This window comes from Theropithecus gelada, chromosome 2 (genome assembly GCF_003255815.1).
Source record: "Theropithecus gelada isolate Dixy chromosome 2, Tgel_1.0, whole genome shotgun sequence".
NCBI lineage: Eukaryota > Metazoa > Chordata > Mammalia > Primates > Cercopithecidae > Theropithecus > Theropithecus gelada.
The window spans coordinates 18,193,618-18,209,319 of record NC_037669.1 but is presented as its reverse complement, the minus strand read 5'-3'; the positions used below and the strand labels follow the sequence as shown (position 1 = coordinate 18,209,319).

Below are 15,702 nucleotides of genomic sequence, written 5' to 3'. Positions count from 1 at the left end.
AGCAGCCACGTTCGGGAGGGACATGAGGGAGTTGGCCCCTGCCTCCTATGCAGACCCCAGGGTTTCTGTGTCCTTTGCTGACTTCCACATTCCTTTGATGTCCCATGTATGTGACTGGCCCCTCTGGACTTGCCCCTGGGGACATCATGAACCTGACTCTATGTAGGACATGGGGCGTTGCCCAAATAGAGAGTCCTATAGTTTGGAAAGAAAGAGACGAGCTGTGAGTACATCAGTGTGTTAGCGATGCCAGGCTGGGCTCGTACTCTCTCTTTTTATTTTTAATATAAAATATATAGAACATAAAATATATCATTTTGAACCATTTTAAAGCATATATAGTTTGACATTAATTACAGTTACACTCTTGTGCAACCATCACCACTGTTTGTTTCTAAAACATTTTTATTCCAACGGAAACTCTGTACCCATTGAAATCTCTTGATCTCTTTTTTTTTTTTTTAATTTATTTATTATTATTATACTGTAAGTTGTAGGGTACATGTGCATAACGTGCAGGTTTGTTACATATGTATACTTGTGCCTTGTTGAGGGGTTCTCTTTTTACAGTCCATGAAGTTAAAGTCGGACAGGCAGTCTGGAACAGCAGGAACTAAAGTGCATGTGCTGACAGCAGTTCCAATTAAAATCCTGTTTCATTTCAGCTAGTACCTCCTCACTGGGTGGCAGTGCTATGTGAGTTATATCCAAAAAGCAGCAACCTTGCTGGCCCAAATCATATTTAAAATACTAATCATGGCCAGGCATGGTGGCTCACTCCTCTAATCCCAGCACTTTGGGAGGCCAAGGGGGGTGGATCCCTTGAGGTCAGAAGTTTGAGACCAGCCTGGCCAACATGGTGAAACCCCGTCTCTACTAAAAAAAAACAAAAACAAAAACAAATATTAGCCAGGTGTGGTAGTGTGCACCTGTAATCCCAGCTACTCTGGAGGTAGAGGCAGGAGAATCACTTGAACACAGGAGGTGGAGCTTGCAGTGAACCAAATCTCGCCACTGCACTCCAGCCTGGGTGACAGAGCAAGTCTCTGTCTCAGGAAAAAAAAAAAAAATACTAGTCATGAGTTAATGTGTTAAGCAGATACGTACTAGACATTGTGTTTGTTGCTGGGAATTCAAAGATTGTATTGAAGGGACTTTGAGAGAGCTTATACTTTGGAAGTGGTTGTAGAAGAGATGGTGTGATAAATTCTATTGTAGGTTTGCGGAGGAGACTCCTGGAGCTTAGAGGAATGCATTTAGCTAAGTAGGGGCGTTCGAGAAGGCTTCAGAAATAACACCAGTGCTGAGTGAGTCTTTAAGGATGAGTAAGTAGGGGTGGGTCAGCAGATCAGAGTAGGAGCGGACATTCTAGGTCCAAGGAATGGCAAGTCCCCTCCTACCTTCAAGGCCAGAACTTGCAAAACAAGTTAGTAAGCATACCTCTGCTTCTTCATCAGACTTTTCAGTGTGAATTTCACCTCTACATTTGAAAGACTTACTGGAGGAACTAGCTGAGGTCTGGCCCTAGTTTAGTGCTACCTTTCCCACAAGTAGAAAGCCCAAGCTTGTATTAGGCTTCCATTTTGAAAAATGCCCTCATCACTGTGGCTACGTGGGTTCCTTGCATCTTAAGGGACAGAAAGTCACCAAAGCCAGCCCAAGAAGCACAGAGTCACTTGAGGGAGTGAGTCCTAGAAACTATAGAAGGGCCAGGCCACGGAGAGGCTGGAATCAGAAGTCCATTCTGGATTCAGAGCAGTTCTGGACCACATAGTTTGGCCCTTTAAACATCGTGCATCTGCTGGTGTCCCATCATTAATGTTTCTTAGCTACTCCCTTTCTGTAATTCTCTTTTCCATTTCTCTTGCTGCTACCAACTGGTTTTCTAGCGACTGGTGTTTTCTCCCTTCTATTCCTTCTGTAGCTTCTGTTTACTCATAACATTAAGCCATCACCAGTTGGTGCTCTGACCTCCCTCTATCTCATTGATCCTATTAGCTTTTGCTTCTGCTAAGGACCTGACTCATTCTCTGTTTCCCAGTCCCAAGAGTGAAGAACTGGCCGGCTGCCCCTGGTTCCTATTCATTTCTTCTCCATTCAGCTGGGGCTGGAGAAGAGCTTCCTAAGTTACAGAAGTTGCCTGCCTAGGGTTGTGGGTGGGGTACCATGATCAATGTGTCCAGGCTGGATTTTGACCTGTGTCTTGGTCAGTGATGCTGGAGCTAGAATGAGAAGATGTGACTTGCGGGCCATTGCTCCCCAGAAATGATCCTGTGCTTTGAGCCTAATGCTCCTTCAGGTACCATGGAAAGGTGAATATTTGGGGTCTCTTCCTAACACCTCTCAAGGTAGCATTGTTGGAGTGTTTGGGGGTCTGCTGTATGTCGTTGATTTGGTTGTTTTACCAAAGTGAACCCTTCAAGAGATATTCCTAAATTGTGCGAAGTCCCCATGTCTATTCCGAATATTCTTAGAAGAGCACTATTTAACTTCTACTAAATTCCTCCACGAGCTGTTGCGGTATGACTTCCACCTACAAAACCCTGCAAAGGAAGCACATATTTTATGTGCTGAGAGATCTGCATACGCCCTCCAGGTTGAGACTCAACGAAAGAGGCAGGGTTGGATATCACATTAAGTCACAAAGCAGTGAGGCTGCCAGCTAGTAGACGTCTTGGGAAAACTGTCTCTCATGTGGCTTTTGTCCTCCTTTGCAACTTTTCTGGGAGGGAAGCATAACAGTGTTAATTTGGCTTACTGAGTGAGAAGTAAAAGTCATACTGTGAATTTCCATTTTCCACTCTCTGGCAATTTGAAATCTGCTGGTGACACAGGAAAATGTTAAATTGCTAAGAAATGTTTAAAGAGAGCATCCCCACAGAGTGCGTTTCTTATACCGGCACACACTTAGGACCAGATACCCCAGAGAAAGCAAAGGTAATTGAATAGGGATGCTTGTCCCTAGATGTTATTTTTAGTCACTGGCTTCTATCCCCTGGTAAAACCACTGCTAGACATAATTGTTTTGGAACTATTGATGGTAGATATTTTATTCAGGAATAGCATCCCTTGTTGTAAGTGACAAGGAAAATGTAACATACAACTGCTCAAATAATTACACAATCCAGAGATCTTGCTGTTACCCCAAATTTCTGTTGTATTTATTGCACGTAAAATTTGGTTTTAGGTCCTATAATGACTGTTTAAGTTTCCTACAAATCTCCTCTTATAGACACTTTTGTTAAAAACTTGGTCTGTTGAACTTCCTGTTTTATGGAAGTCTATGGTTGATTTTCTGAGAGCTTTTAAGAGAAATCAGTATTGAAGCCTAGCTTCCCACTTGTAATTTTGCAAGTGAGCGTCTGGAATGGGGAGGGAGGACACAGGGTGGTTGATGAAGGTCTTAGATTTCCATGCTGAGTAATGTCCAATTAATGGAACTCAAAATGCCTGGACAGGGAAGCCATAATCCAATCTGTAGCTTTTGGCTTTACTAGCAATAACTCTTTTATGTATATTTCGTATGTGCTCACTGTTTTGGCTTTTTTTTTCCCCCCTTGGTGCATATCCTAGTTCATGGGGAGATTTCCTTTTGGATACCATCTCGGGGCTTGTATTTGATACTGCAAAGGAAGACGTGGAATTACGGGCCGGCATACCCCGGCAGCTGCTCCTGGTAAGGAGTAAAGGCAGCTAGGATGAAAGATGGTAGCTGCAGCCCAGGCCAGCTGAAGTCCTACCTTAAGGACCACAGGATACTTCTTCCCACATGAGCCAGGCTTGTCTACTGTGCTGCACTGCTGAGCTGTGTGATTTGCAGAATGAGTGGAGTGCCGTGTGTTACGTGGTGATCCAGAGAACTGTGATGTTGTACAGACAGCTCTGTATTTCACCGTGGCAGTAGCAGGCAGTGTGAAAATGTTGGTTGAGTAAATGAATAATATGGCCAGGAGAACTGTAGATTTAGCACACATCAGATTACTAGTTAAGAGAGATTCACTGTACTGGAGATCCTGGCCTCGGTGTATTCATTGGCCTCCTGTTCTTTTATTACCTTTTGAAACAGGGGTGTTATTTGATTAGTTTTGAGATGAGTGGATTAGAGCTGAGTTAAGCAAAGGTTGCTTTCTCTGTCTGAAGCATTCGTCTTAGGACAGTGACCTGCTTTCCAAAAGGCAGAGCTCAGACTGTACCATTTTCCCAAGGATCTCTCTTTCTAGACAAAATTCTGAAAAGTTTTTGCAAACAACAGGCAGCTTAGAATTAACAGTGTTTATAAGGAAATGATGAGATATTCTTAGGGGCTCAGGTTGTCCCTTCCCCTTTGGAATGACATGGATTAATGTCCATCCTGGGTGGCTGGCAGTTTTGCAGTCTACTGTGGAGACTGAGCTGGGCAGTAAGTTCTGCTGGCATCTGGGCCAGGACTCACTTCTGTGTTCCTAGCAGGTGGAATCCACAACTGTTGCAACAAGACGATTAAGTGGCTTCCTGAGGACGCTTGCGGACCGGCTGGAGGGCACCAAAGAACTGCTTTCCTCAGACATGAAGAAGGATTTTATTATGCACAGACTCCCCCCTTACCCTGCGGGAGATGGGGCAGAGCTGTCAACACCAGGTGGAGCTTGCTGTTTTCTTCTGGGTGGTCAGAGGCTAATGCAGGATGTTTGCGGTTTTTCTGGGTAGGCGCCTCTTCGAACAGATGGAAAGTGGAACAGTTTGAAGTGCTTTCATGTTAATGTGGACCTACATCCATCCTTAGTGTATATGGTCAGACAAGATGTGCTGCACTCAACCTTTAGTAACCTGCATCTTAGAAGTCATTTGGAAAGAACTTGTATCCCAGCCTGATGGGAAATAAGAGCCCTGTCCTTTTGGGTGAGAAATATGTATATTTATAGGTACTCTGGTATTCATAGTCTTCAGGAAGTTTTAAAAATTTGAACATTGAAATAATCTTGTTGGAATTAAGTCAGGGATGGGTTGTCTTTGTTTGTGTTGCTTAAAGGAATACGTGAGGCTGGGTAATTTATATAGAAAAGAAGTTTATTTGGCTCATGGTCTGCAGGCTGTACAAGAAGCATGGTGCTGGTATCTGCATTTGGAGAAAACCTCAGGCCACTCACAGTGGAAGGAGAAAGGGAGCCAGCATTTGCGGAACACATGGTGAGAGAGGAAGCAAGAGCGAGGATAAGTGCCAGGCTCTTTTTAACACCAGCTGTCATGGGAACTAACCCTAGGGAATTAATCTATTCATGAGGGATCTGCTCCCCGCAATGTGACCCAAACACCTCCCCTTAGGCTGCACCTCCATACTGGGGATTAAATTTGAACATGAGATTTGGATGGCACAAACATCCAAATCATAGCATAGGTAAAACGGGTGCCATCAGCCAGTGAGATTCAAGAAATGTCCAAGATTATTGTCAGCCTTCTTCAAGGTACAGGTGCCTAATTTATGAGATTTAGCCTGCAATTGATATAACATACTTCTGGATGGATGATGTCTTGATGACTTCCAGATGTCCTATAGCAAAGACCACCAAGAATGTCCTATACTCCTGAATTCAGACCAAATTGGATTTATTGACTTGGTGCAGTGGGAAGACCACACACCATTGGGGACTGCAGGGCATCTCAGTAAAAGGGTGTTAGAAAAGATTGATAGGACTCAGGTGTAAGGTGATTTTGGAGAGGGTTCAAGGAAGTAGGGCTTTGCTCTGGATTGGATGTTGTCAGGAAATGGAAGGGATTCTAGGATTAAGTCTCCTAAATGTTATCTGGTAGGTAGGAAGAGGAATGTATGAGGCTGAAGTTATCAGTGGTAAAGCAGAAGTGGTCACTCATTAGCCAGAGTAGGGGGACGTTTGGTCAGTGTTGTGGTTTGGAATATGTTCTTGCCTTGCCTGAGTTTAGACATGAGTATGTATGGAGCGATGGTGTTTTGTCTTGACCTATCACGGTCACAGAGTGATCTCTGATGTTAGCATTCTGTGGAACTGCCTGTGTTCAACAGGAGAACACCAAGACCTAGCTGTGATTGCCAGGCCAGCTTTTTGGCTGCTGTTCTTTCTCAGGGTTGAGTGAAAAGAGTATTTCTTACTAACTTTTATAAAACTCTTATTTATGACCAAGAGAGAACCACTGAGATAATCTATAAGGTCCCTTCCAACACTGATTCTGTATACATGTTTATTATAGTCTTTGGAGGAAGCTTAGGATTTGTTTTTGATTGTATCTATTCAAAATAGCAAATGTTTTACAAGCACATGGTTTAATCTTTAGCAGAACAGTTTGCTTATGCACCAGCTTATGGCCCAGATTACTTCAGTGTTTTCCTTAGCCATTATATTCAATAAAGTGATGATCCCTCACAACTCTTTCCCCACGCAGATGACCCTGTAAGGCTAGTCTGTTTTTATTTTGTATTGTTCCACTAAGTTAAATCCAATTTGGAAAAAAAAATTTTTTTCTGTGGACTTTATTAGATGGCTTTTATAGGATACTATGCTTGACTTACATAGACTGAATAATTGACCAGGGTCACACACCTAATAATTGGTGGAATAGTGCAATTTTGAACTCAGGTCGTCCTTCCAGAGTCCACATGTTGAGCAAGAAGCTTGTAGAGGAGAGAAACTGGAGGAGTGAGTGTTCTGTGCAGAAAGCACCACAGCCTTATGTGCTGTGATACTTACGTGTGTGTACTTCGATGGTATTATTTTTGTCTATTTATTGTACTTATAAACTTACATTGGTATTTGTCTAATTCTATGTCTGTCTTTACTGTAAGAATGAGCTCCATAACGATGTGAACTATAATATCAGTACAATGTTGGGGTAAGCAAAGTCCAGTTGGAGTGTATGCCATGTTTGGATTCACCTGTAAATTGTTAGTAAATGTGTTTCCTATGTCTGTAAGCAAGTTTGAATCTGCCTGTTTCCTTTTTTGAAGGTCGGCTTTCTCTCTTTGGGGTTTTCTAGGTGGAAAGTTACCGAGGCTGGACAGTGTAGTGAGACTGCAGTTTAAAGACCACATTGTCCTCACAGTACTGCCAGATCAGGATCAATCTGTGAGTATCCAAGAGGGAGATTTCCTCTCTTCTCAGGGTGTTTTTCATCAGAGGCCTCGGTTATCAGATTAACCACTGGTCTCTGCCCATCTTTAGGAATCCACCTGCATTCAGTTTCATGCCATTTCTTCAGGTCAGATGATGACCAAATCTCACAGTTCCAATTCCATATTTTCCTGCCCTCATCCTCACAGAACATTCCTTCATTCCCTTTATGTGGTGACTGATGTCTAGTCTTTGCTTCCCATCCTACTTCAGGCCTTACTGTTCCTGCTTGGACAGCCACAGACCTCATTCATGAGTTTCCCAGCCCCAGTCCTCCACACTGTGCACATCTGTCTCTCTATGTGGTTTTGTGGATATTGCATCTACTTAAACTCTATCCTGTAGATTATGGACAACAAAGTCTATATTCTGTAACTTTGCTTCCTAGCCCAGTGATTCCCCAAACTGGCTAACTGATCATGCAGTCGATTGGAAAGCTTTTTAAAATTATAAATTCCTGAGTTTCATCTGGTCTTGGAGCCTTTGGATTTATGTTTTCATAGAGCTCCCTGTACAGTCCTAAGAACCATCTCATACCATATGGCTTTTCCCCATTCCTCCTAATCAGCTCTCTGAGGAGCTATCCTATGAATGATCAAGGGGGATAAGAGGGGTTCTCAACATGTCTCAATAACCAGATTTTCCAGCCGTCCGGGCCAGACTTGGAATGCTCAGTTTTTTAAATCCTACCTGCACTGTCTTTTTGGAATCAAAAGTATACATTCCTACATCCTTGTCTAAAAAAAAAAAAACAGTGATTCAGATAACCAGTCAGTTTGAGACATTGTATGCTAGGCTAAGATTTTTTTGCCCTTATCTAAGAGGTGACAAAGAATGACTAAAGGCTGTGGAAGAGACGATAAACTGCACTGTGTAAGATGGGGGGTGAAAGGAGATAGGGACCATGTGGAAGGGTACTGTAATTGAAATGGAGTTTTTTATAGATCACACAGCTGGTATTTCTCAGGAGTTAATGACTTCATGATGTTCATAAATTGTCAGTTTATACCTAGGAATGTCAGATGTTTTTGATTCCAAAAAAGACAGTGCAGGTATGATTTAAAAAACAGCATTTCATTGATAAGTTGATACATAAATCATTGCTTTTTCATTAAATCCTGAGGATGCTCTTCCAGGTAGCACTCCAGCTGTTTTAACAACTTATTGCCACATACAAATAGTAACCTGTGGTGACTGATGAAGTGTAGACATTGTGTGGATGCACACACCCATCACTTTTTGCCAAAAGGATTCTTTACAGTTTTCAATAAATTTCACTTGAATACCAAGGCTTTTAAGATTTTTCTTGATGTTGACCTATTGTAAAACCTTTCTAGCACTGACATCCTCAGTGTTGTGTTGTTGATGGCCTAATGCATTATTTTTTTCCCAAAGGATGAAGCTCAAGAAAAGATGGTGTACATCTATCATTCCTTAAAGAATAGGAGAGAGACACACATGATGGGGAATGAGGAGGAAACAGAGGTTTGTTCCAACTGAAAACAAATGCCTATCCTGTGCCTTGGGTGGTGGTTGGGAAGAATGGATTATTTTTGATTTATAGGTAATATGCTTTTTATGGCTGCACTGTGGACTTACCATTTTGCACTACTCACAGAGCTCCTTCATGGGGATGATTAAGTCAGACATTTCTGTGATACATGCACACCAGTTTTAAAGCTTACTAGCTGGGACCTGTAGCCTTATAGGAATGGTATAATGTAAAGCATTTCAAATTACTAATATCACTTACTACATAAATTAGGATCCCTTTTATATAGAAGTTGGCATCTTTTATGTTATCATCTAATTGTAGCGTATCTAAAATACTCATGAAGGGTATCAAAAATAATGTATTGAGAATAAATTTACAGGAAAATGCCACTTCAGTGACATAAGCAGTATACATATTTTTGACTAATTAATGTATCCTTTTTCAGTCTCATGGACTTCGCTTTCCTTTGTCACATTTGGATGCACTGAAGCAAATTTGGAACAGTTCCACTATTTCTGTCAAGGACCTGAAACTTACTACAGATGAGGAAAGGGAAAGCCTGGTATTATCCCTCTGGACAGAATGTTTGATTCAAGTAGTCTAGTGCCTTTGCCGAATCAAATGCTACTATTTTATATGCACATATTAAAAGAAAAGCGAAGACCTGAGCCGAGGAGAGGATGAATTCAAGTTTCCTTACCTGCGTATCTATTAACATGAGACCTCCCTATTATAGGTGGTCATTTGGCCAAGTGTACTAACAGGGGCACATGAAAGAACAGCAAATTATCAAGTGTCTCAGAAAATGAAAAAACCATATTTTGACAAGTTTATTTAATCCAGTGTGGTAGAAAAGGCACAATTCCAATGTATCATTTAGAATTGAATGTCATTAACCTGGCTTTGTTCTTTGGAAGAAACAACTTCTTTAAAGAGCTGCTTTGGCTCTAGAAAAATTTCCAACAATTAAAATAAGAAAAAATTTTAAATTGTTTTTTTACAGTGAAAATATACATACCTTTGTGTATAGACAAGCCCATGCCCACTAAAAGTTATCCTGTAACATAAATTTTATTAAATAATACTCCCCCAAAATGAGAGGCACACACCACCTGTGGACAAAAGGGAGTTACAGAGGCTGCTTAAAAGATGGAGAAAAGCCTGAAATTGAGGGAGGAAAAAACCCAGTATTTACATGGAAAAACTAAGTCTATAAAAAATACTCAAAATAGTGGGTCTTCGAGTTTAAAATACTCACTCTTATTTTACATTCTAAAGTGCATATAGGTTGATATTTTTTAAAATATCACCAGAGAATTTAATCTTTATAAAAATAGAGCATTTTTCTGCTTTCTGGCAAAAGTTGGGGATAAAAGGAAAAGTTGTCTTAATGTAAGTCTCAATCCCATTCAGCAGGAAAAAAACGCTTGTGAATTGTGCAGTAAAAGGTGGCCATGACTACTGGAAGCCAAGTCAAAGGTGATTTCCTGCCTGAGTTCACTTAAATAAAAGTTACTTACCATGGGAGTGAAGAAGTGAGGCTTCTATTATTTAGTAGAGAAATCAACTCCACATTTATTTAAAAAGATGGTAAGGTCAAGGTTCAAATGCTACTTTGTTTTAATTTGGACATTTGAAATTTCTCTTCACTTGAGGCAAAAAAAAAAAAAAAAATGCCTCTCCTTAAATCTTGGATGAAGTGTCAGCATGGAGATAGGTAACTACTGTTGTAGAGTCTTGTCACCTAAAGGGATGTCTTGGTTAACATGTAAGAGTGCAAGTTTGGTCATAGGTTATAGTTTGAAGGACTGAGGAAACAATAGCTACAGAAAATACTTTACTACTTGTGCCTTATTCCTAACAAAGCTGACGTCCCTGCCTGGGGTTAGTTACAAGTAAAAATAAATACTTATGAGGTGTGTTATAAAAGTCTCAGTATAGAAACCTTAAAGTTTATCTAGGAAAGTTTAATATATATATTTTCAGATGTTGCTAAAAAATTACTCATCTGTTTGCAAAAGTATGACTTGACCTATAGGAATCTGTTTCTTTATGCTTTGTACTCATACAAGCATCTAGGTAGGATATTAATAAATACTACAGGATAACAGCATCACCAGTGTCCAATAACAGGCCATCAGGAATAGGATTCACGTTTGGTGGATAGGAGAGAAAATAAACACTTCAGGAAACTTGCTCACCACAGCTGGAGATCAGGAATAGAACCTTTGCCAGACATCATAATATTTTCTTTATAGGAACACTGAGTAATGGCAAGAATATGTTGAGCTTTTCCATGGTTAAGAGCGATAGTCTCAGAGGTTGGAGAGAATGTTCATTCTGCTCAGTGATCCAGGAGTGTGAGGATAGTAGCTTCCTTTCCATGTCCACGAGACAATGACAGATGTGAGTTTCCTCCTTCTTCACTCTTTCTAGGGATGTTGATTCTCTCATAATATTTCAATGTCCCATTTCTGTGTTTCTTCTCCCTCCAGGGGCTGATTTACAATTACATGAGTCTTGTCACAATAATTTCCTCCTAAAATAGAAATTCCAAAAGAAAAGATTATTTGTTCAGGCAGGTGCTTAGCAATTTCACAAGCTTCTGTTCAGCTCACCATTTCAGTGGATTAATGTGTCATTTACAAAGAAGTCTGAAATGGGAAGCTGAGTCTTAACAGGCTTAGCCATTATTCACCTCAAATTGGACCTTATTATGACTCAAATTGAAATACTAAAAGGTATAATACATGATTGTATAAGCGGCATGCCTTAAACAATGCGATTCTTTAGAACAGAGTGCTCTGAGAGAACTCTGGCTGAATGTCAGGTACTGTGTTTTTGTTTCTACACTAACAAAACTGACTAACCCAATTAAAGCAACAGCCATGAATAATACTGGCCCTGACCTTGCTGAATTCAAAAACAAGGTTAATTGAGACCTACCATAAATTAGAGCTGAGTGTTTGAAGGACCATGGCAATTCCTGGCGAAAAGCTGGAGATGTTTCTAAGAAACAGATGATATTCATGGGTTTATGGTGCTTCAAATTTAGAACTGTTCTGAGTTCATGTAGCAAATGCAAGTTTTACAACTGTACTAATGAACAAAAACCCTAAGCTTTGTTGTTTGGCTTTTTCTGCTAATTGTTTTGTTTGTATAACTGCCTGTCTTAACTTTTTTCCAAGCATAATTTTAAATGACATAACATTTCTGTTATACATAAGGATGTCCTTTACCCAAAATGAGGAGATGTGGAACTGAAACTAATATCCAGGGACCCAACATTGGGTATCATTAAAGGCCCACCTTTAACATCGAGGACAAGTTGATCACTGAGATAAGAGCTGATAGTTCCATTTTGATTCAGTCTCCACTTCTGCCTGAATTGCCCATGTTCAGTCCATAGAGCTACTTTAGCTCCAGGTGTGTCCCGGCCACCAATCACGTCAAGACATGTATCACTGGCCTAAAAGGGTTAAGAAATGATTAATTGGCAGTACTGTGTTTGCTAAAGTAAGTTGAATTAGGTCCCTTTTCTCTTAGGTAAACAAATCATAGACATGAAGTATGTATGTCTTGTCTAAAAAAAATACTATATAGTATAATTTCAGTAAGCCTTTTTTAATGTCTTCTTTATGGCTGTGGGTAGGAAATGGTACAGAAATAAACCAACTGAAATAGAGGTACTTGTTTTTAATAGGATGTCTACATCTGACACAGATGTTCAATAAAGATTTGCTGAATTGGAATTAAATGTTAAACCCTTGTTTGCTTAAAATGTATTATGCTGAACTTGGTTTTCTTACGAAAACATTGCATGATGGGCTAAAGATATCCAGAAAATAATTACTTTTAAATATTTTTCATTTTTGAAGCATGAGAAAAAGTAGATAATCCATTGGTGATACAATAAAACACAGTTTGAATGTTTTAAAACTAGTGTTCTATTCCCAATGCATTAAACATAATGGGAGGGTCATAGAAAAGAACAACCCTAAATTTTATTTTCTAAGCTTCTTCCAATAACAGCTTTCTTTTTCTACTGCTTCTTTTGTATACTTTGAAAGTGAAAGGGTTTCAACCTATTTAGAATCAGAGATAGCTGATTTTATCTGGGCCATCAAGTAAGGAACATCTTGCAAAAGCACATTGTCCAGCTTAGATCTGGTGACTTATACCATTGGTTGTAAATAAAAAATCACTTAGGTATATCCATAGTATGTGATAACCTTTGTGTTTACTTAAAAATTGAAACTGGATTATCTAGATAAAAAAATTAATTTTATATAAATGTTTTAGTAATATATGGCAGTATTTTTATAATCAACACCTGTTTCTAAGAAGTTGCACTGTTTTATCATGCCAGTTGATTTGACTAAGATTCTAGTTTTCAAAACAAAAAACTGAGGCCAGAAAGTGGTGTATTGTATCAGTGGGATTGCTTACCTTGGATTTAAAGAGTCCTCGGCAGTAGTGCCAGATCTGAGTATCCTTTCCACTATAGGGAGAAATGCACACAGATGTTGCCCTGGTGTCTGCTAGATTTCCAGTGACTGTCAGATATTCATCCTGGGCACGGTTCTTTATTCTGATGTACACTGCAGGCTATGACAGGAGAAACAGCCATTTAGAAATAAACTCTTGAATCTGGAAGTGAATAATTCCAGAGGAGGAAAGCTGGGAGGGAAAGTGAGAGGTAACTGTCTTAGTTATATCAGTTTCACTCTTATTCCCTTTAGTAAATCTGCATAAATAAATATGGTAAATCCGTAGGCCATGGAGCACAAAGCTTAAATTGTACAGTCTCTATTACACTTTGTGAAAAGGGCCCTTTTGAACAGCATAAAGTAAAAGTTTCTTTCACTAGAATTCCATGTGGTGAGGAGTGAGGTGGTAAAGAATTAGGGACTTGATGAGTTTCATTCAGTAACTAGTGTGTCCCAGCTGTGCTGAGGGAGGTAGGCAAGTTAGAATAAGGGTAAGGTATTACCTACAAGGATTTTGTAACAACTTCAGAAAGACAATCAGACATACTGTGGAGCTATGACTAAATGCCATTAAGTTGGCCCTGGGATGTCTTGAAAAACCCAGACAGCTGAGGGCCCTAGTAGCTGTGATTACTTGTTTACATAAGACCTTTATTTCTTCAAAAGTAGAGACCATGTACGTTTAATGACTATACTGAGGTACTCAAAAATTGTGTAACAAAGTACTTCGTCCCCTTGGCCTGGAAGTTTTAAGATACATATAAAAAGTTTTAAAATATTAAACCTGGGACTTGCCTCTAAGGAGAATAGCTAATATTTATTGAACATGTAGTATGTGTAAGCAGCATGCTAAATGCATTCTGTGCCATTGTTATTTTTCAGAATAACCACAAAAACCTATTAAGAAAGTACAATTATGACCCTAGTTTTACAAATAAGGTGAACACAGATACAAAGAAGCCAGGTTCCTCTTAACTAGGATGCTCTCAGACCTATGTTGAAATGCACTAGTGGCTCTTAGGCACAGGGAATAAGAGACGAATTCCAAAGGTGGCCGTGTAAGACAATGAAAGGCAGGGGACATAATCGAAGCACAACAGAAACCATTATTTCAGCCCTATGACTTAGGCCTCCAGGCTTAATGTAATAAGATACATGGCACCCAACATCCCCACCTTTGGTTCATCTCATTACCATCCCAGTTAGGACCCTGGCTTAGTAATAACAAATGGTCTCTTACTTGAGAGCACTTTCATGCTAAGAAACATAAGTGCTTAGGTAAATGCAATAGGTAATATGGTAAGAGCACCAATGAACAGTCTACTATTTTTGAAACTTGATAGATCAACATGAAGCCAACTGAATTTTGGTAATTAAGCCTTCCTAAGGAAATACACATTCTCAGCACTTAAGGCAATAGAAAGGCAAATTATCTGGCCATTTAAAGCAGGTGAACAAGATCTCTACTTGGCAAAATGTTTTAAATGTTTCAAATCCCTACTTCCAACATTAACAACGCAACAGTAGTGTACTTAAATGTCTATAATTCAGCCTGATCTCCCACTGCAATTATTAATTCTTGAGGCTTCAGTATATCTTTATTACATTGTCATTACCTTGTACATATAAGAAAACAGGCGTGACCTTCACAGATGACAGAATTCCAATTACTTTAGGACCAAACATCACAGTTTTAATCAATTAACTCAAGCAAGGTACTAATTACCCTTATTACACATTTGTAGTCTGACTCCTCTGTAATTATACTTAAAAACACTGATATACATTATAAGTACCTTAGTGACTTCCTAATTCCCAGCCTCAAAGAGGATCACATTTTAATTAGTCCTGAATTTCTAAACGAGAATATGAACTAAAGCAGTACCAACAACCTTACCACAAATTTAAATGTGACCCACACACTACTATTTTAGAAACTCAAATTCCTTTGTTGGATTTCAAAACTGTGACCTAAATAAACAACAGGAAAAATAATCTATTAAAATATTATTTTGAAATTAAATGTTTAATCAGAAGAGGAATCAGGTAGCTCCTAAAGCACAATGAAAGAAAACAGCATACTATTCTTGTTAAAAAAAAAAAAAAAAAAAAAAAAACTTCCTTGTAAAAGTAGAGGTGGCTGTTCTCTCCTTTACCAGAGAATCCTGAGCAATAGGCAGGGACATCCTTCCCCAACAAGGAACCACCATTAAAAAATGAGGAACATATTTTCAGTGTTGAACTTAGCTACTAAAATGTCTAACAGAGGGTCAGCATTATGATGTAGTTAGTAAAAGCTAAACTGAATTCATATCTCTACTTTGCTTTTTCTGATGGCTTTTCAGTGGGCTTACTTCCTGTTCCACATGATAGGAGTGGGGAATAAGCAAGATGTAAAGGTCATGAGATCCTGTACCACACACTCTGCCAGGAAAGCCACTAATGTTTCAGTATCCCTCAAAAGAGCATCTCAAGGGACATTGTGAACAATAAAAAAACACACTTTCAAAATCAGTATATTACCATAGTAATATGAGCCAGAGCCATATCAGACTGTTCATACACATTATCTTACTCAACCGTCACAGCAATGAGATGT

General features: G+C 39.4%; 2 protein-coding genes across 5 annotated transcripts in view; one reads left to right on the top strand and one right to left on the bottom strand.

Moving 5' to 3' along the window:
• RIOX2 (ribosomal oxygenase 2) overlaps positions 1–12,546 on the top strand; it is a 30,592-nt gene extending 18,046 nt beyond the window's left edge. For 2 of the 4 annotated variants that reach the window (XM_025376033.1, XM_025376032.1), the window contains exons 6-10: positions 3,574–3,676; positions 4,450–4,618; positions 6,985–7,073; positions 8,514–8,603; positions 9,059–12,546. In XM_025376033.1, the coding sequence (XP_025231818.1) occupies positions 3,574–3,676; positions 4,450–4,618; positions 6,985–7,073; positions 8,514–8,603; positions 9,059–9,217 (610 nt within the window). In that variant the 3' untranslated portion in view covers positions 9,218–12,546. Of the gene's footprint in view, positions 1–3,573; positions 3,677–4,446; positions 4,619–6,984; positions 7,074–8,513; positions 8,604–9,058 lie in introns of all 4 variants that reach the window. The other 2 variants (XM_025376031.1, XM_025376030.1) reach the window with 1 other exon arrangement.
• CRYBG3 (crystallin beta-gamma domain containing 3) overlaps positions 9,408–15,702 on the bottom strand; it is a 124,313-nt gene continuing 118,018 nt past the window's right edge. The window contains exons 20-22 of the mRNA XM_025376029.1: positions 13,063–13,221; positions 11,923–12,082; positions 9,408–11,152 (exon numbers count right to left, since the gene is read on the bottom strand). Coding sequence (XP_025231814.1) covers positions 11,064–11,152; positions 11,923–12,082; positions 13,063–13,221 — 408 coding nt within the window. The 3' untranslated portion in view covers positions 9,408–11,063. The remainder of the gene's footprint in view (positions 11,153–11,922; positions 12,083–13,062; positions 13,222–15,702) is intronic.